Source organism: Electrophorus electricus, chromosome 4 (genome assembly GCF_041902795.1).
Source record: "Electrophorus electricus isolate QZ-2024a chromosome 4, ASM4190279v1, whole genome shotgun sequence".
Taxonomy (NCBI): Eukaryota; Metazoa; Chordata; class Actinopteri; order Gymnotiformes; family Gymnotidae; genus Electrophorus; species Electrophorus electricus.
The window spans coordinates 9158961-9186606 of record NC_137500.1 but is presented as its reverse complement, the minus strand read 5'-3'; the positions used below and the strand labels follow the sequence as shown (position 1 = coordinate 9186606).

Here is a 27646-nt window from a genome sequence, read left to right as displayed (position 1 = left end):
TGAAGGCCACTACTGATTGAATAGGCTGGCCTGCTACAGTTCAGTTCACCAATATGCTTTCCACCACTATCATGCCAGCTGCCCTGGGGTCATTATGAGAAGATATTAATGGCCACACATCAGCTTCTCAGTAAACACTGATATTGATCCAGTGAGTGTGTATTGAGTGTGATCCCCCAACAACCACAGGCACACGTATTCACTCACAGAGGAAGGTGCGCGGTGACACACACACAAACACACACACACAGAGAGAGAGAGAGAGAGAGAGAGAGAGAGAGAGAGAGAGAGAGAGAGAGAGAGAGAGAGAGACTCTTGCAGTTCAGGATGTGGACAATGGAAGAACAGCTGTTAAGTCAGCTGAGCTTTATCAACATTAACCCTCTTCAGACTCTCCCATGTATAATAGAAGCAGTTACTGAGCACAGATAAGACAAAAATATTGATTACTTTCTAACACTTCTGAACTTTATTATTATTATTATTATTAAATAGGCAGTCACCATTTTGGTAGTTTTGGCTCTGAGGTCCAGCACATTGAATTTAAAATTAATCTTTGAGATTATGGTCCTGAATGGGAGCTTTACATCAAAGATATGTATGCCTGTCCATGAATGAACCTTAAACAAAAATTCCATATTTAGCACCTTGCAGCAAATCTTTTGCTATGCATGTATTCAGAGTTTGCAATCACTTGATATCAGAGGCTGGGTATCTTCATTGGTAATGCTCTGCTAGGCTTGTAATACAGCCATCTTCAGTTCCTGCTTCTTTGAGCTGCTTCTTGCCTTTGGTTCTGTCTTCAGTCAGTGTTGCATGCTCAGGGATGCTCAGCTCAGTTTAGTGAGACTGTCCTTGGTGTGCTTTTTTTCTCCCCACTTTTGCCATGAAAACCCAGCATCATTTTAATATACTTTTTTGTTTCTTGCAACCTGGCACTTCCGCTTGTGTGAAAACCATATCCTTCTCTTTATGGTAATCTTTTGCCTGCATTCATTATTGTTTGTTTGCAAAGCTCTTAAGTGTTTTTTTCTTCTTAATGTACCAAACATTTTGAATTTGACACAACCAAAATTTTGGCTATATTTCTACCGCGTTATTACTTTTATATAACTATAATTTCCATAGCTGGGCATTAGATTCAATAATGCTGTCACTTTCTTAATAGAAATATATATTTCTGTGTATTTGACTTACAAAATAATGTTGGTCTTTCCTTCATAAAGTAAAGAATTTTCCTTTTTAATATATTTCTTAGTCATATTAAAGTCAGTTCCAAGTAACACATACAGGTTTTATACGAAATGATCATTACACACAATGGTGGCATATTCTACCATATTACACAAGTAACAAATACCTTTACAGATTGCTGCCTTTAAAATTATTTAGAATTAGAATACCTTATGCTGTTCCTGTAAAAAAAAAAAAAAAATAATAATAATGAAAAAGGATCATAAGAACAGATATAATACTGCAAATCAAATATCTCCTAATAATGAATCCTTCCCTCACTCACCAAACAAATGGCTGTGTTGGCTGTTAAGCCAGTTATTGATTAGAACACACCCTTGGCTGACTTACTCCTCCCTCACAGCTGAGGACCTGACCACCATATTCCACATAATCAGATCAGTGCTGCTGCCTTCTCTGAGAACACAGTTTACTACACATTATCAAGAAAACCCACAAAGCAAGCACTGTTTAAGCCATTTTTCTGCATTTGCATTTTTGCCAGTAAGATGAGTCCCTCCATCACCTCAGTTAATCTAATGATTAAATATTAATTTTTAGAAGACTTAATTTTGAATTTAACCCATCAGACACATTAAAAGCATTCAGTATAGCTTTATTTTTTCTTAAAAATTTTAAAATAAAAAAACAAAAACAAAAAACAAATGCATGAATAACATTGTCTTGTGAACAACATGCCAATTACTGATTATTGCTGGTGCTTCACAGTTATTAACAATGGTCTCAATTCTAGGAGCACATACACACGTCTTTGTACCCCTTTTTAACCGACATGAGGGGTTTGTGTGTGATAGGTGTTGACACAGGCAGGCCAGTAAAGAGGACAGGATCAATAGGCCAAAAGTCATTAACATATTATGAATATCATTGAGGCCATGGGGGGGGGAAAAAAAAGACACAGCACTAAAAGGCTCTCATCCTATTGGTCAGAGGCAGAGGCCCTCTATGGGCAACAGAATGTCTAGAGACACCTTTAAACTTTGTCAGAATAGAGTGACCAGTAGATCCCAAATCTGCTCATGATGCAGAATGTTTAAGGATAATGTTGTTAGCACCACTTCATTCTAACTATGCTGGCCAAATGTTTTATTCTAATTTGCTGTTTGATTAAGTGGTGTAGAAGGCATATGACTTTAAAACAATTAAACCCTCAGTCAAAGACTGTTACAAAAGCAACTTGGCTTTACAAAATACAGAGGTCAGGAAAGAGCCCAGACAATGCTCTTCAGCATCTTTCAAGATAGGACTTGAGTAATGTATGATCATGTTTGCTCTAATCATAACGTAAGGATGGTAATGCAAGTACATCATCACATGCATCTTTTTAATAACCAACAGAGGGCAATGTAACATCAACTCACAAAACTACCCTATGAATTATAAAAATGTCAACCAAGTCAAATCCACTGGAGAAAAAGTGTTATTTTAATAACAAGAGAAAAAAGCAGTTGTTATTTAAAAATGTTTATTGGCTTTTAAAACCACTTAAAAAAATCTCACCTGTGAGTACTTTCCATTGAAAAAAAGAGAAAGGAACATCGCTAAAACGCTTCTGCAATATTAACAAGCTACTGTACATTGAGCGTACACCAGACAACAGCACAGAGAAGGGTTCAGCTCTACTGTTTCAAATAGACAGAAAGAATAAACACATTTTTTCTACGAGACCATTCTGAAATACAGCATTGGACTTGTTTGATGAATCTGTGTATCAAAACAGTAAGGATTAGAAGTTCCTTATCAAAATAAAAAAGTTAATAATCAGTGCCTTGATAAATGCCAGAACATAGAAAAAAAATATTTACAATTTTCTTCACAAAGGCATTATTTAAATAAAAGGAAAAAAGCAAAACAATAAAATATGAATGCATGGTAAAGAAAACAGAGGAGAACAAAGTTGTGAACTAAAACACACAGAACAATATTAACTTAGCAAACATCACACATATATCTTTTATTCTGAAGAACTACATTTTTTTCTTTTCTATCTGGTCAACACAACCAGCCCTCAGTTTTGGTGGAGGGAGTGGTCACAATGTTTACTACAATAGATAGTTCAACATACATGCGCACATACAATCTTTGAATAACAGTGAAGCATGTTCTCTTTTTATTCACTTTTAATAATGCTATCTTAAATTTTGTTTGCTTTTATCTTTCTTATTCTCATGGATGAGAATGAGTAAAATGTGTATCTCATTGAGATTAGTGCACATTGCTACACAAGGCAATAATTCATTTTTATTTTTTTCTAATGTTATATGTAATTCCCCCTTTATAATTTACCTTTGAAAAAAACCTTTTTTGTCAGCTTCAATTGTTCCATTTTGTATTTTAAATGCCTGACAAAGCCATGGTTTACAAAAAAGGAAACTTTTAGTGCAATAAAGTGAACTTCCAAAGTTTGCTGAAATCATGAACCATTGAATTTCCAGTGCCTGCCACTCCAAGGTTCTCTGCGCAATATATTTGACTGTCACAATAAAATGAACATTTTATATATCATTTTTCATCTTTTTATATAAACCATGCTATTTTTTTCCTCTCTGAATGTACACATCACATCTGCAAAAGCAGAGACCAATATATTCTTTCAAGGAAAATGGCACATCAGCAAGCTAGAGACCAAACAGACAGCATTACTTACACAACACATAAAGCCAAAACATAACACACAGCATATCGTGCTGGCTATAGATTTAATAGATCAATGTAATTATTTTCTCAAGGGCGCTCAGCTATATCTAAAAATCATCACCATAATACAGTGTATTGATAAAATTCAAAATTTTATGATGACTGTCAATACCCCCCGCCGTCATTTTTTTTTTTAAAACAAATGTAGCATTATTATGACTCTACCAATAGCCAATTTAGGTTTTTAAGAAGCTATTAAGTAATGAAGTTGGACAACATGCTTCCCATCCATAATTAACTGTACATCAGATACGTTTGCCATATACATACTATACACAAATGAACCCACCAGGAAATCAAGTACATAAAACCCTGTTCGATTCACCAAGGAGTCCAACCAGATCCCTTTAGTAAAGAATGTCACTTGGAGATGGATATAATAGATCTCAATTACTTATTGTTCTTCAACAGCTTCTCTTTGGTATGGATTTAAGACTGAAACTCATTGATGACAATTCCAGGTCTGACTTTTGATCACAAGCAACAGTCATAGAATAGCTATCCATCACCATACCGTTCCAATACAATGATCTTTCTAGATTTTAACTGTGAAATTATCTGAAGAACCACTGACATGTTAAATTATTAAAGACAACAGTTTACAATAATTATTTGAAGGAATGTGTTTGGAAATCAAAACAGTAATTTGCAATGAAACAGCCAAGCTTTTTTTTCCTTTTCCTACTTTGAAGTGCACCAAGGTTTTTTTTTTTCCATTCCTCTAATTCCATACATTAAAGCCTTTCTTAAGATGACATAAGGCCTTGGATGTTTAAATAAGGCAGACCAACTCCCTCATTTATTCACCTTTTTTCAAAACAGTGTAGATATAGCAAAAATCTGACTTCTCTATCAATCATTTAACAGTACAAGTAATATGGCCTATTATTAAATATTATACTATCTATTCATAATGCAAAACAATGACTGAAAAGTGATTTGGCAGATGTGAATTACTTTTATTCAGCACCTATTAGCACCTAAAATCTTTTGTAAATTTGACTGAAAATTTAAGATGTAAGAATGAAAAAATAAAGAGTAAACTCTTTAGCAATCGGATTTACCAACATACCTGCAGTGGCAAAGAAAACATGTAACTGTCCGCTGCTTAGGCAAGACAGTCATCAACTCTTATCTTTCAATTAAAATATTGCATTTAATTCCACATCACTGGATGATTACTGGGGTGAAAAATTTGTTTCAAATGACAAATTAATTAAAAACTATAAAACATTGTGAATATAGTCAATAGGGCAATACATAGTTAATAGTATTAGTACCAATTGGTACCAATTAAAATGTAATAGATTTACAGTGAAAATGAGGATGATGAGACAGGGACAGACTAACACTGGGGGAAAAGCACCAGCCTGTAAGAGATCACTACAGGTCAGGCTGGTGCTTCTCACTGAACTGACAGACACCCAGTTTGTTACTGCAGTGACAAATCCTAATCACATTTTTAAAATGTATATTAAAAACAAAGTCACAAAAAATATGAACAATTAACAGAAATCTCAAATAGTGACAAACTGCAACAACCATGACAGGAAAGAAATAGCAAACAGTACTAACCCAACATTTCCACTGTTGGCTGGTCTTTGTTCTCCAGCCAGTCAAATCCAGCAGAGTTCACAGTGTCACTGCATATCTGCTGAAACAATGGGTCATTCTTGAGTTCTTCCAGTGTTGTGTCTTCATATTGGTCCTGTTGTTGACTTGGGTCAAACAGAAGGTTGGGATCCAAAGTGTTCAGATCATTGATGCTACCAGAAAGGTCAGAGGTCAAACGAATTTCACTCGAGAAGTCTGATGCAACTGCACTGAGTTCTGATGCCACCTGGCCTACCAACTGTGAGCTAGGATTGAGGCCATCTTCCCCCAAAAGATCTTTGACAGTGCTGTTGAAGTCCAGTTGCTGTTGTTCCTCATCCTGTTGTGAGGGTTGAGGCAGCAGTTGCCGTTGGTCGAGATCTGTATCATCTTGCAGCTGTTGATGGTCCTGCAGTTGCAACGGTTGGTCCTGCAGTTGTAATTGCTGGTCCTGCAGTTGTAATTGCTGGTCTTGTAATTCCAACTGTTGCTCTTGGAGCTGCAACTGCTGATCCTGGATCTGCAGCTGCTGATCCTGGAGCTGCAGCTGCTGATCTTGCAACAGTTGCTGATCCTGTAGATCTAACTGTTGATCCTGTAGCTGAAGCTGCTCCTCTTGTTGCTGCAGCCCAGGGCCTGATTGTGCTTGCCCATCACTGGAGAAAGTGATCTTGTCGGCCCCAGTGGTTATGAGGTAACCAGGCTTCTGGAAGTCATATGGTGAAGGGCTCGAGCAGACAGGGAGCTGCTGAGTCTGATGGTTACTACTTCCAGGAAAAGCCTGCGTAGTTTCCAGAATCTGTGTCAGATTCATCCGAGCTGTGTAATTGGAAGGCATGTTATTGACACCAAGCCCACGCACTGTGTCATCCCCACCCGCATCCATCTTGCTCAGTAGCACACTGGTAATCTTGGCGCTGTTGCTCTGTTGCCCCTGGTGGCCAATAGGCAACATCTCAGACTGCATCATGATATTTAGTGGTACTGACTGGCTCCTTTGGGCCATGCTGTTGGCAGTGACCACTGACTGGGTGTTAGAAAGAATGCCAAGAACTTCTGAGGTCAAGGGGGAATTGAAAGGTGAAACAGCAGACCTTGGGGGAAGGCTGGTTTGCACAGTTGTACCACTAAGATTGCGCTGCCGCACAGCAGGGCTTACACTGCGACATCTGAAAGTTCCACCTCCATTTCCAGAGGTGCACCCTGCTGCTTTGTTGTCTAATGGTGCTGGCACTGCAAAACTTTCTTGCTTACTTTCAACAGTCTGCAGTCCTTGTTGAACTGGTGACACAGTAGTTAGTCGACCCAAGTGCGCATCCTGCCTGGATTGAGACTGAAAAGACTGACCTGGTTTGGCGAATGCATGTGGTTTACGGAAGTGGTCCTCAACCAGGTCCTGGTAGCTTGGAAGGATTCCAATAGCATTATTGTTTGAAATTGATGGAGAACTCGAAGCACTGTTATATCTGTTGTTGATCCAGTCAAGTTTAGCTTTGTCTGGATGTGTTGCCATAGGTCTTTGCATGGGCTTGACTGGGCTACTGGACACTACACTACCATCATGGTAACCTGGTATGTTGGAGTTAATGGGAGTAAATGCAAAGGGATTACGACACTCTACAGGACTTGCTGGAACGCTACTGCTACAATTGGACAACGGTGTGCTAATAGGTGTATGTCGTCCACCTAAAATGCCATCAACTGGGGTAATAGGTGCCATTCTGGAACAAGGACTCTCCCTGGTCAAGCTGTGGCCCCCTGGCAACATTTCAGAGGTAGGGGTTGGAGTCGGTGTTGGAGTTGGTGTAGGTGTGGGAGTGTGAACTGGAGTGGTGCTACTATGTGCAGAGTGGTAGAACTGATTACCGGTTTGGTGGGGAGAAAGGATATTGCTTTGAGCAACTGATTGGCCTTGTAAGGGTATATCAAGGGAACTAAGATAGGGCTGTAGACTACTATTGAGCTTCATTTGCTCCTCCATCTGCACAAGCTCTTCCACTATGCTATCCTGTGTCATGTCATCATCATTGAAGGGGAAATAGTCCATGCTAGCTTGAGCACCATCAAAATCAACGATGTCTTGCTGGAGGGTCAACTGAGCAGATGCTTCAGGAGCTTGGGCCATCAATGGCAGATGGCTTGCTGTTACCTGCTTTTGTTCTGCCTGTATTTGTTGAGAGTAGTCTTGTAATGAGCTCTTCAGCTCACTCACGGCAGCTGCCTCCTGAGAAATGGCAGTGGTGACTTGGTGGCTCGCAATTTGTTGCAATAAAGTTTGATCAGTTGCTGTGCTATTACAAGAGGCTATACCAGTTGGACTTATTCCAGCAGAGCTGTGCTCATGCTCAATTTGTGATGAGCTTTGAGGAGTCACAATAGTCTGAGAAGTGTTTCCAATGGGAGTGTCAGAAAGTGCCAGGATTTGTGTTGGAAGAGTACTGCTCTGTTTCAGGGTCACTTTGCACGGAGCACTCTCCGGTCTTGCAGGAGTTCCTGGCCTCTGTATCTTTTTTGCAGCTATAACAAGACCAGGTTTAAGATTGTTGCTGGCATCCAAAGGTTGCTGAGAAATGAAAACCCTTTTAACTGGAATTGCATGTGTCTCCAAAACAGAAGCAGAACGTTTTCGAGGACTTTTTGGACCAAGACAAGAATCTTTTTGTGATTGGCCAGTGGGAGAAACTGCACCATTGGACGACAGTCCAACATCAGCATTCTGATTCATTACGGTCAGATACAAAGTACTCTCCAAACGATCACTACTGTTATTGCTGCTTGAGGCAACTGCCCCTATGATTGTACTTGGAGGTGTAGCAGAGTCACTTTTGGCCCTAGTAACTCTTTCAGGCACTGGGGATGCCTTGACAAGAAGAGAAGGTTCACTGGAAGCCCTATATTTAGTGGCCCTCTCATTCCTTTGCCCAGCATTAGTCCCTGGTGCAGCACTTTGCCTATCAGCACCGGCAGTTGAGTTACTGTCATTCACAGCTTCGGATGTTACTTTGATTTCACAAGTAGAGGAAGCAGGAACAACTGGGGTTGTGGGAGGGCGACCAAGCCTTCCAACTCCGGATGACTGAAGAGTAGCTGAGGTGCCATTCTGAGCTTGCTGAATTGGGTTAGGCTCTTCCTGGGAAGCAGTGCTACTAATACCAGCTGAAGCAGGTCGTAATGGTGTTGGAGTGCTGGTGCCACTGTTACTGTTAGGTGTTAATGATATAGTGGTCATCTTAACAACATTCACTGAACTCACGTGAGGAGTGGGCATCACTGTTTTGATAGGACTGTTAGTAATAAGAAGCGTTGGGGGGGAACGAATAGTGATGGCACTTGTAGCAGAGGGTTTAGGTAGGATCTGGGCATATCGGTGTCTGGCTAACCTGTCACCAACTGGACTGGCAGGAACATTCTGAGGAGTTTTAGGAGCCTGCTTAACAGGCTGGGTAACTACTTGAAAATTCACTGGTAGAACTTTTCCCTCTGCTGCTGCAACTGGACTTGGAGATGTCATCAACTGTCTATTCCTTTGGACCTATGTAGATAAATACAAAAAGTCATTATGCGAGAGCCTTCTATTGTATTTTCAATATGAAAAAAACATATCATAAAATATTCTTAGAAAGAAAAAGCTAAAGCTATTTTTAGGACCAAGACACTTAGCAAATCTCTTGTACTAAGTAAATAAATTTAAATTATATGTGCTACTGAGTCTGTAGAATAAAAGTGACTTGGAATTACATCTCTCCTCCCCTCTAAAACCCCTCCCCTTCTGCTTTGTGCACACACGGTAAAATTATCAGTCTGTACTGCTTAGGAACGTTATTCTGACCGGGAGGAGTTACCTGAGGATGTGATTTTGCAAGTTAGTTAAATTTAGTGTGACATTTAGTGCCACTGTAGCAGCTCTGTTTGCAAGCCCATTTGGCATGTCACTTCACTGATTTTGCGCAAAGTTTCTAAGTCGTGTAGAGCTACAACATTTTAGCCATATACACAGGTCAAGCTAAAGACCAGCGAATGAAATTCCAAAATAAAAAATCCCTGACAAATGGAAAACTGTTCCTTGTTGTTGATATTTAGTTTTTTAGTTTGATATTTAGTTTAGTTGATATTTAGTTTCCAAAATTAAACAATTAAGAACAAACAAGAACACAAAGTAGTTTGTACTTAGGACAGCAATAAACAGATTGCCCTTGAGAAGCTATCATTTTCTCCTATTAATAATGTAATTAGTTAAGTAGCTTTCTGGGTGGATATCCAATAATGATTATTTTAGATAGTAGTGTGACGACATTAATACTGAGAAGGTTTACTGTAATTAATAATCTCAAAAGGTTCAAAAATGTTTTTTAAAAGTTGACTTTTGCTGTTAAAGACTATTAGCAAGACAGACCTATTTAGACATTGACTAGATAGCAATGTAACAAAGGAACAGTCACATTTCAATCCACTTCAGGGAAAACCTACAGTACAATTAGCTATATAATTGTTTATTTTTATATGAATGCCTACTGCTCCAATGCTGATATCAAAAGGACCTGTTCAGTTAACATTTACTGTTCGCTGTTACTATAACAAGCAGTGAAAAGCACAAAGTGAACAAATTAATTATGCGGTAAATGGCAGTTACACTAGGCTTGCCTAGTTGTCTTGTTTCTCTAACACTTGACATCAAAACAGAAAAACCTTCCAACAGTAATGCCAGATTCACATCTTTACATTAACAGCATGAGTTACCGTGATGGGGCTCGGCACTGCAGCCACAACAATGCCTATTGTGGGTTGTGGGGACAGCAAAGCTGGACTTCCAGAGGTGATACTAGAGCCAGGGCCTGGCGTTCCTGCCTCAGCTCGTCTGGCTTGGGCGTCACTGGGCAGTGGAGAAGTAAGTTTCTGTTCCTGCTGTTTCTTCTGGATCTTTCGCTGTAGCTGCTGCTTGGCATCAACTGAGGGTGAAGGGAGAGTCTTCACTTGCGGCTGAAAGGAGTTGGCCTCACCAGTTGGCACAAAGGCAGAGGCTGGAGTAGGTGTTTTCACACCTAGTAATATTAACAAAATGGTGAATAAATTATTTAGGAAATCAGCAAATATCAAACATATAAACATCAACTTGTATGATGGTGTGTGGATGTGGATCATCAAAGGTTTGACATAAGTGCTTGCCTGTTGGGGTCCCCGTCATAACAGTAAGGGCAGCCACTGACTTAGTGCCAATGTAATGGCTGTTGAGCAGAAACCGGGCTAGCTCCTCCACGCTGTCAAACTGACGGCTAAGGACTTTCTGGGCCCATTCACACACTAGGCCACAGGCTGCAGAACGCATTTCATCCTCAGCACTAGGCGACTGTCCTGCTGGCTCCAACAGCTCACACTGAGGAAAAACAGCAAGAATGTTATAAATGCGATGAACTTGGAAAAGGGGCAGTGGTAGCTCAGTTGCTAAGGTACTTGACTTGTAATCAGAAGGTTAATGGTTCAAATCACCACCGTTGCCAATGTTGGGCCCCAGAGCAAGGCCCTTAACCCTCAATTGCTCAAGTTGTACTCAGTCATAATTGTACTGGTCAAATTGGAAAATGATAAAAACTCAATATGGGTGTTTTTGGGTGGATTTTTTAAACTGAAATGTTTATTGAAACATGATCTGCACAAGTAGTGACAGAACCCTTTAAAGATTTATATACAAGTTCAGGCACACACTGAAAGCTTTTACAAGTACTAACCATCAAATATTTATTTAGGATTATATTAATTGTTCAATTAAGATCCACAATAGATGATCCACACAATATAGATGCAAACATTCTGCACTTTAGCTTGACAGCCATTTTCCAGTTTCAAATTCAATATACAGGGCCAAAACAAAAAAATGTGTTACTATCCATTTATGAATAGCCCAAAGTCCTATCCACTACACTACCACTGCCCCAATTCACTGTTCTCACTCTTACAAATGCATACATAGACAATGTTCTCAGCAGAGCCTGTTCACCTGAAGTCATCAATAGCCATTTAATCCATGTAAATAAACACTATTGTTTTTAGGTGTTTAATGTGTGCTTTAAAGTTGTAAGTGTAATTCTAAGTGTAAAGTATTTTCTTTTAAAGTTAAAAAAAATGTAAAAATACAAATTAAAAAAAAAAGATCTAGGTTCAGATTAAGAACAGATTTTCATTAGGGAAAAAAACTCTTTGGGACAGGCCAAAGGACACTTACCCCATCCCCTGATTTATGCAGGTCCAGGTTAGGTAAAGATGGCATATGCACAAAGGCTTTCTTCCTCAGCCCGCTATAACAGTATGTGAGAAGTTGTCAAGTTTAAACCATGTAAAATATCTGCGACTAGACTAGCATAGCACAAAAGATGTACATATAAACACACATGGATGGTTAAAAATAAAACACACCGATGTAAAATACATATGGTTAAATGAGTGCGTTTAAAATTCCTGTCTCGCTGTTCCAGTGGGTGGCCATACCAAAGGCTGGAAGTTTGAGGGTGAAGCATAGTATTTTCACTGTTCCTAGGATTATGCACTTCTGGAATTAGATTGATGCAATTCCTGGGATCTGTTGAAATCACAACTCCCATCTTAGGGGTCACAGCCTCATCTGATGGTGACTTATAATAGATCTGCTCCTGAATCTGTACCTGTAACCCACTCTTAGTGATGATCTGGCTGAGAGGATTTAGGCCTATGCAGAACAGCAGTGGAGATAATGTCTCTCCCTAATGTATTTTACACTTTAAGGGCATCTGGACAAATGTCTGAGTTGGCTTCTAGTATTGCCCTCCAGTGTTCCACTGCATTCTGGATGAATGACCTTAATGACTTCATATAGGGATAGGCATTCAACTGCCCAGGTGTGTAGCAGAGTGATATGCTTTCTTGTAGTCAAACCAGGCAACCGTTAGTGTGGTCAGTCTGGTCCGAGCTGAGCCGTCCACCAGGACTCCATTTGCCAATATGTAATGTCAATGACCCCCTTATGAGCAATGTGCATTTAGCTGGGGGGTAGTAATCCTGACATCAGCTTCCATGTTGTGGACAGGAAGGTTACTGGTGTGTAGATGGATAGTGTTCAGCCCTTACTCCATGGTTAATCTATGGTTTGTTGCAGTAGCCCACTTACAACCAAACTGTCCTGGTTCCTCAATGTTTAATGTCGTCCTTGTTAATCCAATTGATTTCTGATCCGGTGAATTGTAGCATAACGGGTTCCGAGCCAGTGAATTGTAGCATTAAGGGCCTTGCCTTGTCTTATTGTTTGTTTATTTTTTTGCACTTCCCAGACCTGACAACCTCTGTCCCAAAGCATCCCATCTTACTTTTTTATTTTGAAAACCTTGTGTACTACACTCAACATCTTTAACAAACGTACACTGTTGAATCACATACCCAGCCTGCAAAGTCATCTGATTGCTTTGTACTGTTCACAATACACATCTTGTAATTGTTGTTTGCACACTACATGACTTATCAGCAACAGGATAACACTACAAGATGTTTCACCATCTGGCAAGTCTGTGCATCATCAAACTATATTTTTTTCACGAAAACACATGTAAAAATTACATGGAGAACGTTGCAATACCAGGCACAAGATGGACTGTTGCTGGTTTAATGTAATATCATTACATTTTTAGCATAGAATCTAAATAGACACTTAAACGGATACATAGATAGACAGGCAGATAAATAAATAGATACATACACACATACATACATACGTACTAGCTCCTCTGTCTGCCCCCCTTTCATGGATATTTCAGAGATATCCACGAAACCTGGTCCACGAAACCTGGTCGAAACACTTCGCACTACAGGATTTGGACTCAACGACAGGTCTAGATATTTAGCATGCTACATATTTTTCATGACTCTATGAATAGTCTGTGAGCCTCTCAGATCATGTCTTTGAACAATTCACACATAGCGATCCAGAGCCGATATTCAAGCCCTGAGCAAATGCTGATTTTCCTCCGATCTGGAGTTTTCTCTGCGACCCCCAAATCTTGTCTGCAAGTGAAAAATCTGGACAAAAATTATGCAGTACGACTTGGCATTAATGGTTAAGACAACAAACCTGCATGCAGAAGACCGCGGTTCAAACACCAAGTCAGGCAAAAATCAACAATCCCAGTTAAGACTCCTTGGGCAAGACTCCTAATACTCCCATCTCTGAGCATGTACAAAGAGTTTTATGCTGGCTCAAGACACTGACTGGATCAACAAGATCCATGTGGAATGTTGCAGAACCAGGACAATTTTATGGTAAGGAGACTACTGGACAAATCATAGATTGACAATGTTTCCTAATATTAATCTTATTCCAAAACAAATGCAGTCCAGGAACAGCAAAAATACTACACTGCACCATACCCTCAAACTGCCAAGACTCTGGTAGAATGCCTGAGTGTGAGGAAAAAAATATATGACCGTTTGCTGGAAAGGAGAAACAGGAATTTTATGCTCGCGCTCGCTCTCTCTCTCTCTCTCTCTCTCTCTCTCTCTCTATATATATATATATATATATATATATATATATATATATATATATATATATATATAATAAAAACACAGGTCTTGTATAAAAGGATATTTAGATTTTCCTCGCATTCCAAGACGGCGTGCCTTCATATTTGGAAACACATTTTTCATTATCTTTCCAAAATCAGCAGCACTTAGAGGATGGTAGCCAAGATTGTCACAGTAGCTCCTGTCAAAATAAATAAATAAATAAGAAAAAACATTAATAATGAGATTCAGGAAACCCAAATCTATGTTTTTCTGATTAGGTTAATATTGCTCTTTTGGACCCACAATGCACAAATTGTCCTATGAATACCATTTCAGTAAATTAACTATTTATTTCACCAGAATTTCTCCCCTTCCAATGCAAAACCAGTGGTTCTGTTACATAAGCTTTACTCTTAACAGTCTGAAACCTAATGCGAGTGAAAGCTATTTACTGAGCAAAACCTAAAAGAACTAAATCTGACCTTACAGAGCACATGATCTCACACAAAATTAGGACATCCCCTAACACCAACACTGCATCTTTGATTTAATTCTAGACACATCACAAAATGCCATAGATCAAACTAAAGAAACTCAAGTTGGCCACGTTATTTTTACAGAGAGGTTTAAGCAATTTGTCACTGTCCACAAAGCTGTTGATAGCATTCATGTTTAACACTATAGTTTCATTTTCATCCTGATAGAACACACAACCTACCATTCATTCAGAAATTGTGATGGAGGTTTATGTGGTGCATGTACTTCCGTTATTTGTATCTGTATCCTCACAGTAAGGTTCGTACATGTACAGCGCCATTACACCTATTCTCCCTCCTTGCACCATTATATTCAGCTCTACTTTGAGTACCATAGCAGGCTGTAAATCTATGGTAATGGAATGATAATCAAATGTACTAATAGCAATAATAGGTCTGTTCTCAGCTAAGAGTGATGACCTGATTTGGTTGGTTTTTGAAAAGTATTTTAGCATATTCTTCTTATGTTTTTTTATTGAAAATAAAAAAAACATTTCTAAGGGAATTTCAGTATAAGACAGTTACTTGTTTTATACGCATTTATACACTTGTCTTATTAAAAGCATCCTATACCAATAAATCATGAAAATAAATCCTGTCATTAAATTGTAAAGTAGGTTTATACTGCCAAACCTTTACACTGATGTACATTTAATATGAGCAAGCAATTACACTCACTTGTACTCATCATACACCTCTTGTTTCGGCAGTGAGGTCTCAGGATGTTCTTCTAGGTGATTTCGGATCCAGTTGAAAGCGTACATCTGTTGGGTCCGGCTGGACGACATAGAATTCTGGTCACTGAAGGGGAATAGGGAGAAAGAAAAAAAAAGAATGGTTTTACAGAATCCTGCAGTATAGGTTTTCCTCCACTTGCATTTCTCTCTTATATGTCATAAGACAAATGTTTTCAGTTTGTTTTTGCCTTAAATAGAGTTGTAAAATTTTAGTACCATGTTGCAGGACTTGCAGACCCCCTCTGATTTTCAGTCCTATTGGACATCATGTTGAGAATTGGGGTTTGAAGGGATGAATAGATATGGGGAAACAAATGACAAAACACAGGATGCTGGGTATTGCAGTGCCAGAAATTTGCAAAAAATATTTTGCTTTTTAGTGATCCGATATGATTATGTAGCCTTTACAATTATGAAAAATGCATGGGAACCACTAAGCAGAAATAATAACACCACATTCACCATGGACAGCAAATGATTCTTGAACACCCAGGTTTCTTAGTATCAGACTGCATGAACATGCAGTGGAATAATATACAGCACTAAAAGCCAATGGTAAACCAGTGTTAACTACAAGATGGGAAATGAAGAACAACTAAACTAAAAGAGCTAACTAAAAAGTGAATGGACAGGTATAAAAATAAAGCAATTACATTTACAATATGACATTTGTTTGTTAAGTGAACATACCTTTTGTCATTACCACTGCTGGGACCAGAAGGCAACTTAAGGTAGAGGTAGAGTTTTTCAATGTCTGTAAACTTCTCAACATCTTGCTGCATAAAAAAGAAGACATGGCCAAATGAGTAAAAAGAGCACATTATTTCTACCAGACATAATGCATCTTCAAGTGATTCACCTCTCTCCAAAATTACTTTTCAGAATGTTATAACAGCATCATCTACTAGTCCAATATCATCACAAGCATTTGTCCTTGATTGATGGCTAGGAACATTATAGAGTGGACATTCTAAGTGGAATTGAGTGTAAGAAGTAAACATACTCTTTTGGCCCGTGCAAGGTTCCTATTTCTATGGCATAGTCATGCTAACAAATTTTTGGTCCTGCTGGGTTTGAAGGTTCTGAAGGAGGAGCTTTAATTCTGAAGTCTTGCTACCATGAGGGTATATAATACTGTGTTTTGATGGCCACCAGCAGCCAACCTGAAAATCCTCCCCTGCTCTAAGCTGGTTGCCATGTAAACCCTGACAGTAAGCGTGCATGTCAATGCGGACACACTGGCAACACATCTTTTCAATGTGGGCTCCACCCCACCTCGCTTTCAATTGGCTTGTGAGAATGAATTCATTTCACCTCTTCCTATTCTATTTGCCTCTTTGTTGCTAGGGGAAACCACTGCTCATGAATGAGGTGAGACTCGTCAGCCAATGAACAGTAAATAAAAAAATAAAACACAGTCAAAAACATACAACCTAACTGACAGGACAGACAGTGGATTATTACAGTTGAGTCACTTAATCTGAACAATGAAGGCGTATGCAGCACTTCCGTGATGTTTATGATGTATAAATTTCGAACATTTCTTTGATCTGAATCTAACACACAACAAAGTAGCCCATGCCCATTAGACAGTGATTTGGTGATTATTCTTTTATTATAGTAAGGAGGTGCCTGTGGAATTAGCTATCATACAAGGCCATTTCCCACCAAGACCCTTCCTACAGTACAAGTACAAATTAGAGGCAACAAGTTGAATAGGCTTAGTTGTCCAGCAGATCATGGCTATCGATGACAAATATCAAGCTGCCTAGTTTCACAAACTCTTGCTGGGTCACTAGATTGACAATTTAATACGATGATGAACAAAGGGCAATTAAATCTCATGTATGTATCCATGTTTATGCCAAATTACAATTTTTAAAAATAATTATATTTTTAAAAGGTAGAAATTATAAACTTCTGCAACTGTGAAACTGGACAAAAGAAGTGAAAAATTGAATGTTAAAACCAAAGTATCAGCCAGTATATATTTAGATATCAACCACTACCACACAGATAATTTTAATTATTCCAATTTTATGAAGCTCATCAAATACTCACAGAGTGTATTTATTTAGCAACTAAAAAAGTCCATTTTTATTGTTTGGGGTCTGGATTTGGAATGAAAATCAATATGATGTTTTAAGAATAGATGCTAGTTTTAAAAAAGGTACTTAATTCTGTACTGGGTGAACCATAGCCCTTTTTGATATAGTCCCACACATTTCAGGTAACCATCTAAATTGGTCAACTATTAGCTTTAGTTGTTTATTGGCCAGCAGTGTTTTACCGCATCACTAGCTCATACACTAGAAAGTTAACAAAAAGGTCTAGAGGTGACTCTAGATGTGGCATTTCCATCAAGAACACTATCCAGAACATAAGCATAGATGCATCTAAAATTACTGTAAAGAGAGAATTGCAGGAACATGACCTGTGTGTACCACAAGTTGCAAACCATTAAGCCTGAAGAACAAAAAGCTCAAGAGTCAACTAGAAATCACTGTATTACAGGTCCACCCAGAACCCAGTGATTCCTGTGGCCTTCAGGAAGACATAGACTGCAAAGCATTTGTGACAATGCACAAATCATGACCAATTTATGTTACCAATGGTCTATTAATATAGGAGATTTAGGTTATAGAGAAAAGGAGTTTTTGATTCTAATATGGTTCCCCAAATATAGGATATGTACCCACAACACACTGTGGTCGTATACAATTTCCACAATTGTCAGCATAGCTCAGCAAAAGTTGCATCATCTTCCTGCATCATTTGATTTGATGAATGAGTCTTAATGAACGTCTGTCTTGTTTCATTTGCACATGTTCTTTTCATGTTGGCCGTCACATACCATGTTGCTGAGACAGATTCTTGGTATCCTTGTAATGCAACAAACAGTTTCTGGTTGTAGATGTAAACACCCATCAAATTATAGATAACATTTTGCACCTTTTCAGATCAAATTCAATGTGCTAGAGTACATAGCCAAAAAGAATGACGTTTTTCGATTATTTGCAGAGTGGAGTTTATATAATTATGGCATATCATGCCATGGCAGGTATGACCCCTACAAATAGGTCATGCTTTGTAAGACTATATACTGAGTGCAGAGTACACAGTTCTAGAGATTTGCTGGTAGCTTTCTGATAACAACTATTCAATATTAATCACTACAGTTGCACAAATGCTTTTATGTTAGCAATGCAACCACACTACTTGTCTTTTCAAAATAATACCAGAAATCACAACACAGACTGTGGAAAATACAAACATTAAAAAACATCTACTGTTCCTCTATATCCAAGGGGTGGGTGGATGACAACTCCTAACATATGGCAGGATAAAATGAGTATAAAAACATTACTTTTTATAACAGCATTGCTTCACATTACAAGGTAGAAGGAATTGCTACTGTCTGCTGGAAGCACTCCGATGTTTCAAATGCTCCTGAAAAGTCCCGATAGCATTCTGGTTATAACAAAAGGTAAAGACAAAAAACAAGCAGCCTCAGACATGATGTTATTAATTAATTTTTGAACAGGAATTCTGATTTTGACTTCACCCATTTTCTCTCTTCCATAGAGTAGTCTTACCCATCAACCCCCACAATAGGAAAAGGATTAGCACACAGTTTTCCACAAAGATTAATCTCTCTAGGTTAGAAGCATCTACAAAACACCTTTCCTACACACATGTCACGTACTGGCATGTCTATCACAATCTAAAGGTAGTCTGGTACTGTGACCACTGTAAGTGTATGTCATAAAATAGCATAAGCAACAATTAGCCCAGATATTTGGTTTCTCCAGCAGTGTTTATGATCACTGCAGGAGGCATCTTATCATTTAAAGAAAGCATGATGTATTTTCTTATTAAACATTTGCACATTAAGCAATGGTCACTATGTAGCTGTGCCCACTAATAGCCTATTTCTTTTGGCTATGTTCACACAGCAGCTAAAAACATACATTTAATTTACATAGCACCTTTCTCATACTCAAGGTCTCTTTATATAATCCATACATCGAACAAAAAAAGTGGACCAAATCTGTTTTTTTCTTTATATGGGACACAGATGTGTCAACTGTGTAGCGGCATTAACAGCAAAAAAAAACAAAAAAAACAAAACAGTGAATCTGACATTTTCAGTTGCAATTTGGGATACTTTCATATATGGTACTGAAATCTGATACGCATCAGATATGTGGCAATGCCTGAACAGCCAGATCAGAATTCATGCGACTTTTTATTTATCATAATTTCACATTACCAGGAAGGAAAGATCATCAGTGAGGAAAGATTTCAGTAGCGGGACAGTGGGGCAACTCTGTGGATGGGTCTCTGTAGAGTCATGGCAACTATGTCAAGCATTCAATGTTGAATGTTTGAAGTAGTTTCTACGAATCTACAGAGGCCCATCTCTAAAATCTTGGACTGTCTTGATAATTTGTTTCTGAATTTTCAGTGGGCCTCCACTACATATTTATATGAGCATTAACTAGTGGCTGTTACTGCTGACTCCATTGATTGTCTTACTATTAATAATTATTATTAATTGTTGTATACAAATTATTAATTTGGTTATTGAACTATAAACTATACGTACATAGCAATGTAAAGTCTGCATAGTGGATTCTTTGCATTTTTAGTTTGAGGGATTTTTTTTAACACAACAGTTGCACTCTAATTCTAGTTAATGGAATTACAAAATTTCATGAAAAATTAAAAGTGCCTTCCATAGTTTCATTAAATCATTTGTTTAACCAATGTATTGAAATATAAGCAAGTCAGGATTACACCAGATTCTAAAAATGCATATAGAAATATGGTAATATATGTAACTAATATATCATATTCTCATTTGTAATTACATTATGTATTCTTGTTTACATTATGTCATTCGCAAAAAGCCAAACTAATGTGCATTCATTCAAGCTGCCTCATCATGTACAGTGCAGACCCATTTTGGAAACCTGGACCTACCACTACTATCACATTATGAAGATGTAAACAGCAGATTTAGAAGACAATGCTTGCAGGATTATGTTGCTAATGGAAAGCTGCCCTGCTTTAAATTAATTGGGACGTAATGGAAAAAAGCATGACCTGCTTATATGTTAAAAAGACATGATTCTGAAGAGACTACACGTTCTCAATCTATATTGGATTTATGTTGTTTGAGATAATGTAGTATTGGTTAAGTACTGGCAGAAGGCAGACATGTCCTAATTAAGAACATATGTGAAAGCTGTTTTGTTTCATTACCATCTTATTTGCTACTAAGCTTGGTCTAAATATCATCACAGCTCATGCTGTGTCACTTTTGTCACTGTGGCTCCATGTGTGAGTACCTTCAAAATCTTGCAGTTCTGTCATTCAGGTAACATGATATTTCAATAGAGCTGAGTGAATGACACCAAACTTTATGCGTTTTATCTTTTTAATTACCAGTGCTTTATAAAAAAAAATAAAATTAACTAATCACAGCAGAACTTAAACCATCTAAATGAAATGCCAAGTCTCCGGCCTGTCTGACTAACAGCTCTGTGTCCATAAAACTAGTATTCTGTTAGTAAGAATTTATAGTTGGCAACAATTAAGGTTTTTATAGTAGCCACCTAATAAATAAATTATGTAAAAGCAGTTTGCCAGAGCGCAAGTACCATTATTGTTATCATGGTTCCCACATTAATTCATAATCTCTCTGTGTGAATGGAGACAGCACAATTGAGTGTACCTGAACTCCAGAACACACAAAGTGCAAATTGAAAAATCCGAGGAAAAAAATTACATGACCTAGGGCTGCGTGATATGACGATATACATAGTGTGATGACATATACTGATTCATATTATGTTCTACAGTTTATTCTACTGTATCGCAAAAGATGCTTTACAGGACTATTTTTCATAATTTGGATGACACTTTACATAAAGGCAACACAAACATGGATGTGATGCTGAATGACAGACTGACGAATCAAATGCGTCAGCAGGTTTAATAAACAAGGGGATGCAGAGAACAGACGGGTCAACAAGACAATACAACAAAACAATGAAATGGAGAACAAATAAAAATATACCAAATACAACCTTTGGTTAGCTAGCCACAGGAACAAGTTAAAATAAATAGAGGCTACAATCACACTTGGAAATACAGAGATACAAAGGAGCAAAGTGAGAGTACATAGATGGTGCAATGATGTGTGAAGTAAAGGAATGCTGCTTAAGTAGCCGTGCTGAAGAGCAGGTAACGAGAACCGAATTACAAGGTAATTCGAATTCAGGCAGGGTGGAGCTGGGCTCCAAGGAAGCGGAGAGGCAATGTTCACAGTGGAGTGTGAACACGACACAAAACAGAATAATTTCAAACAGAAGCAGCCTGACCAGCCAAGAAAACACGAGTGAATTAATGCTTGCTAGCTATCTAACTGCATATACACACTAGCTAGCTAGCTGCGTAAACACACTTTCTACCAACATGCAGTTTGACCTTTAACTAGCTAAATGTTTGTAGGAAATGTGTTAGCAGTTAACTTAGCTAACTACCTAGCAAACTGCTAAAACACACTTTAGTTTTACATTTAGCTAGTTCTGTACCTTAATAACAAAAGTTATTAAAAACTATTTTAAAAAATGAATCAACTTCAGCAATATGAACAATCTCACTGCTTCAGAACTAACTAAACATGGGGTTGTGCCATCATACCACGAAATAATGTAATGGGAAATAATGCTAGGTTTTTCCAAGTGGTCATTTAATATGAACTATTTATTTCATGAATTTACAGAAAATGTGCTAGATCATATGCATTGTTATATCCCAAAACAACCTATTTTGGGATATAATATTTTGGTCATATCACACAGCCTGACCTGGTCTAATGGCACATGTTCAGCCATGTTTTCAGAGGAAGTTGTTAAGTTTAGAGATGAGGTCTAAACATTTCTAATAAACATTGATTTTACACCAGTACATGATCATATTAGTCAGGGGAGGGAAGGAAATGTAGGACAAGCTTTGAAGCACTAAAATAAAGGTACTGTGATGAGGTTTGAATTGACTACCACCAATCAGTGGCAAAGGTTAAGACCAGTTGAGTAAAATGCCAATATCCTGGGTCATAATTTGACAATGAGATGCTAATAACTTTAAAAGGTACAAATATCTTGTGTTACTCATTAAACACTTAAAATGTAAAGCAACTATCTTGTAATACTAATTAATTAATGAGCATCACAAATTAATGTTTTAAGAAAACCAGTTATCTTATGTCTTCTGAATGTTGTGTTTAGCAATATGTTGCTGAGGACATCACAAATAAATTAAGGTGACAACTCTACATTATGTAGTGGTTGTCTGATTTATTTATTTGTTTTTGTTTCTAATAGCAGTATATGAATGTAACTTACTCCATTACTTTTACCTTTCTTCAGAAATAAAGGTAAAAAGAATAAAAAAAATTTCAGTGGAAAAGTAATTATTACAAGAAATAAATAAGGCATTTTCTAAACCAAGTGTGTAACTAACATGTCAGGTAAGAGTTCATTGCACTAAAACAAGCAAGATGCAGTTAGTATTATTTAACTCCCAATCAGGGGTCACTGAAACTGACATTTTATAGGTACTACAATAAAGTTTTTCAAATAACAATAAGTAAAACATACAATATGCGTATCTGTCATGCTGACTGGAAATGAACTCAAATCTGGAGCAACTGTTACACAATTTTTGCAATTCCTGACTATGGTTTTAAATTTTGTAACTTTTCACAAATTAAAAAAGTTCAATATTGCACAAATAATAAAATTACAGAGTACAGAGTAGTAACATGTCTCTGTGTAGAGCACAGTCAGGGAATATCAAAGAAAGGTAACACTCCTGCTTTTAATAATATATATATATTTGTAAGCATTACACCCAAGAAATACAACCTATGGCCCAAAGGCTATTTAGGCTTTTAGTATGAATGCATGTACAAGGGAATATAATTACAAGCACTTACCAAAATGCTGTCCACTTTTGATTGTACAGATTTGCTGAAAGACACACCAAGGCAAAAACGGTAATTAAAGTGAATGAGCATGAGCTTTTCCTGGAGATCATCGTTTTAGACAGAATTCTCAGAGCAGGTAGGTAGTTTGACATCATCAGTGTCGTTTCACGATGAAAATAATTCACCATGTCCTGTTATTTATCGCTTATTTGCATAGCAACAAAGAGCAGACAGGTGTGTTTCTAGTGTACCAAGTTATACATTTGAGACAACTGTTTAAATAGATCCAAGTACGGGTTGTTCCTCATCTAGGTAGTGCAAATTAGCCTTGGAACAATATACTTGGTTTTCAACAATATAACAAACTATTTTACATCAAAAGACATTTTAATGCTTGAAAGACATTAACGTAAGGTTGTTATAGATACTAGCCAAATGCATGTCATTACAAATCGGAAGAATTGTGTAGGGGTGAATTATCCAGCTATAACAAACTATGCTTGTTAGAGGGCCATTTAGCTTTAGCTAAATAAATGCTGGCTTGGTAATTGCCTAGCTAGCTAAATCCTACTGCAGTGATGGTTAACGTTCAAGCAATGATCCGGACAAATTGTTTTATATTTGATCAAATATAGGGCAGTTATGACAAAAATAGCTTAAGGGCGTCTATTATACGCTGCAACCATGTACCCACTTGGCTATAAAAATTACAAACCTAGCTATCTTTAAGACTTTGCTAAGCTAGCTGTTCGAGAAGTAAAACATTCATTCAGTAGCGAGCTGGCTAGCTAGACCGCTAATCTGTCAACATGGTTTCGCTTGGTAATGGCTGGAGAGCTAACCAGCTAGCTTGGTTATGCCGTTGCCGTCTTACCAAATTGAATTCTTTATCTTGTTGTACTGTAGCGCAGTTGCCTCGGGGCCTTGTAGACCTGACACTACGGTAGGAAGGGAACCCAATCCGGGGATAGGATTCTGCAGTTGACCAGGTTGTTGTTGATCATCAGCCATCACGGTGATATTCTTGCGGGGAGGAGGGGGTGAGCTTTAACAGGTAGGCCTCATCAGAGACCTTGCAAGAAAGCAGTTCTCCTGGTGCGCATAACGCCGGACCCTACCGAGTACTGGTCGTCCGAGTTACACTCTTCTTAGATAGACCAGGCGGACGAAGTGTTGTGCATGACCCGAGACGGTGTCTTTTGACGCATAAAAATGAGACGTACAAGTACGGGGATAGAAAAACAAATATACTACTGCAGCATACAGCACGGCGGCAGCCGCCACGGACAGCGCTGCTGCGGCCAAGCAGAGGCAGCGCATGCGCACTGCAGGATCGAGGGCATTTGTGGCAAAAAAAACCAAAACAGATTAAGGACAAGGATATTTACGAACGTGGTGTTGTTTTTTTTGTGAATAATACATTAGCTGAAGTCAAGATAATATTTTTTAAAAACAAACCTTTCATTATTTTCATAAAATATAGATTACTATTTATGCCTACAAGAGCAAATTACCAAGCTCCACGATAAACGTTACCCCCAAATAGGTCACTTTTAAATTATGCCAGTAACCGGGTCGTATAGTCTGCTGTATATGCCTGTTACATTTTCAGTTTTTCTTCTGGACCGATTTTCGAACAAAGTACGAAGCTGAGGTTACCCAACAGTAAACTGGCTGCGTGGAATTCTTAAAAGATCTCAAATGTATTAATAAATCCCACTGTTCAGTGATTTTATGAGCATTAGTGCAACAAGAAAAACGGCCCAAAACTGACTAAAAACGGTCGATGCTTTTAAGAAAAGCGACTTATATCAACCAAGTGCATTTCAATCCGCCTTCAACGAGCAGTCAGTGTTTTTGCTTAAGGGCACAATGGCCGCATCCATTAGCTGCTAAAATCGCTCCCTGGCAGGTGCCTGCAATCGCATTATGTTAGAAACATATAGTTTTAAAGAAATACCCAGACTGAAATTATGAACACCGCCACACTTGTGGTAATAAGTAATGAAATTGATGTTGTTGTTGTGATGCTCTATAAAATCACTAGAGGGAGACATAACACGCACAACCATTGCAATCATACGGACACGCCTCCGCAGACTAGAAGTCACACAAATCCCTTAAAAAGGAAAATTGATCCTTATACGGGCGATAACTTTTAATATATAAAAAGGAAATATTTAATGTTATTCTTTGTGTTTATGTGTACATTAGGTTTATATTTTATGTTTAGTTGACAGAACAGCACAACCTTATTGTTATGAATCAATACAGCCCATATATTTTCTAACTGTATCCATGACTACAAGAGGAAATTATGTATTTTGTAAAATATAATTGAATGTATTTTGCAAATTATGTATTTTGTAAATTGTTAATTGTGTATTTATCAAAAATAATTTAAACACTTTACCTGATTTGAATCAATATCTTATCACTTCCCATCTAACTGTGTCCAGGTTCTTGTACAGGCTATATACTGCTAGATATATTGGACAGATTTATTTCCACTTAAGATTCAGCTACATGATATTGCCCCACTGAATATCAAATTTAGAAACCTGTGTATTTTATACATTGGTTTATAAACCAAACATGATTAAATATTACTGATAATTGTTCGGCTCCAGTTTACCATTATATTGATTCTTAATAAATCTCACATTAATAGTGATTTTAACAAATGCACATACAAGTTTACAATTTACATAATATTCCCTGTCTGTCCCTGTCTGTTTAGACAAGAGTACATGTAAGTGGTGTTTCTCATTTTTCTGTGTGTTTGTTGTGGGGATATCTTGTCTTGCTCAGAACCATGGTATTTGAGAGGTTTTAAAATAATCTTATCTAAAGGGGATTACCTTAGTCTAAATCCTAGTGGCCTCTAGCTACAAAGGAGCACCCACAGAGAGTCCTAATGTATATAAAGGCAACATAAATTGAACAGGCTTATTTAACACAAGAGGTTATGTATGTAAACAAGTGAAACACCTTGCCATTTAATCTTCACAGTAACAATCACATTATATTTAAGAGGTCATATAAGTGTGTAAAGTTATACTAGAGGCTAAGAAAAACTACAGCACCATCTCTTGTGCAAATCTCACTCAGAGAGTCTAGGCCAGTGTGCTTAAGTCAGATGTCAGTCACTCTGAGGCTCACCTGCTCCAATCCTCTTAAACTGTCATCCTTAGCTTCATACACTCCAGCTGTTGGGATAACCTGAAGCCTAGACTCTCTCAAAAATCAGTCCTGTCCCAAACGACAAGCGTTTGTTTAGAAGCATTTCGTATGTTTTTTTATGGCAGGAGGTACACAATGTTGGCTACTTACTAATCAGTCTTTTGCTTTTATAAGATAATAATTTTGGCAAGGAAAGCAAAAACTGCATTGTACCCATTTACATTATGTGCACTGTAAATGTTGAATCTGCTTTAAGGCAAAACAGTATTTATGGTCAGACAGATGCCTCACAAATTGAGATTAAGAGTCCCATGAGGGCAGTCTGACACAAAGTGCTTATATGTAGACCTCTCTCATGTATGTTACTTTACATCATGTCATGTTTGTCTCAGTCCTGGTTCCTGAAAAAAGGCAGTAGGGGATTTTCTGGCTGATTCAAGTCAAAAGTCACACCAGTGGAACTTCCAGGGGTCCCCATTTTGGAATGACACTGTGTTGCATGATATTGTCACACCAGGTCACATCAGTCAGATTTATGCCACTGACAGATTTTGTTGCTCAGATCTTGCTAATGCTATTTTGGAATATAAACTGAGTGTATATTGATGGTTAAGATCTTGTAACAATGGTGTATAATGTGTATAATATTCTGGTCATAGGAGAACAGACTAAACTTATGCCTTCTCTGTTCTATAAACGTTTTCCTACACTGTCTATTTGCCATTCCATTTCAGATTTTCTAATTAGGTTTACATAAAAGATTCAACAAAGTACATTGCATTCCACTTGTATTTTGGTAAGGTGTACTGTGACTGTATACTCTAGCTTGGTTTATGATATTTCCAATTGTCTTGTAGCTTCTTTCTCTTTAATGATGATACCACTATTCTTGGGTCACCCAAAGAACAGACAGGCCAGCAGACAGTAAATCAGGGATTAAGTCTTTCTTCAAGACCACAAGATGTAATAAGGAAAGAGTAGCCCAGGAGTGGTTCAGACAGAGGACTGGGTGTATAAATAACTTCACTTCAGCTTCCCTCAGTCCCACATCAATCTTGCTACACACATGCCAGTTTACCTGATGCCATCTGAATTGGTGTCTGTAAAGGAAGTAGGTCAAAAGG

At 37.9% G+C, this 27646-nt stretch overlaps 1 protein-coding gene across 2 annotated transcripts; it reads right to left on the bottom strand.

Annotated features, from left to right (window-relative positions):
* Positions 1 to 1212: 1212 nt before the first annotated feature.
* rfx7b (regulatory factor X7b) lies at positions 1213 to 24658 on the bottom strand. Of its 2 annotated transcripts, XM_081712232.1 has the most exons (11): positions 24214 to 24658; positions 23349 to 23382; positions 22756 to 22773; positions 16031 to 16116; positions 15557 to 15595; positions 15282 to 15404; positions 14150 to 14266; positions 11762 to 11846; positions 10708 to 10915; positions 10282 to 10583; positions 1213 to 9076 (listed from the first exon to the last, which is right to left on the bottom strand). In XM_081712232.1, the coding sequence occupies exons 1-11, from the start codon at positions 24348 to 24350 to the stop codon at positions 5522 to 5524; spliced, it is 4704 nt and encodes a 1567-aa protein (XP_081568358.1). In that variant the 5' UTR covers positions 24351 to 24658; the 3' UTR covers positions 1213 to 5521. The 2 variants fall into 2 exon arrangements, with proteins under 2 accessions (XP_081568358.1, XP_026856781.2); XM_027000980.3 differs by lacking the exon at positions 22756 to 22773.
* Between the last annotated feature and the right edge of the window lie 2988 nt (positions 24659 to 27646).

Excerpts from the sequence above, each read along its gene's own strand:
- rfx7b (XM_081712232.1), bottom strand. The coding sequence starts at position 24,350 with ATGGCTGATGATCAACAACAACCTGGTCAACTGCAGAATCCTATCCCC. Across the intron at positions 11,847-14,149 it reads GGAATGCGAGGAAAATCTAA|ATACTGTTATAGCGGGCTGA; the intron begins ATATCCTTTTAT and ends ACAACTTCTCAC. Across the intron at positions 10,584-10,707 it reads TATGACGGGGACCCCAACAG|GTGTGAAAACACCTACTCCA; the intron begins GCAAGCACTTAT and ends TAATATTACTAG.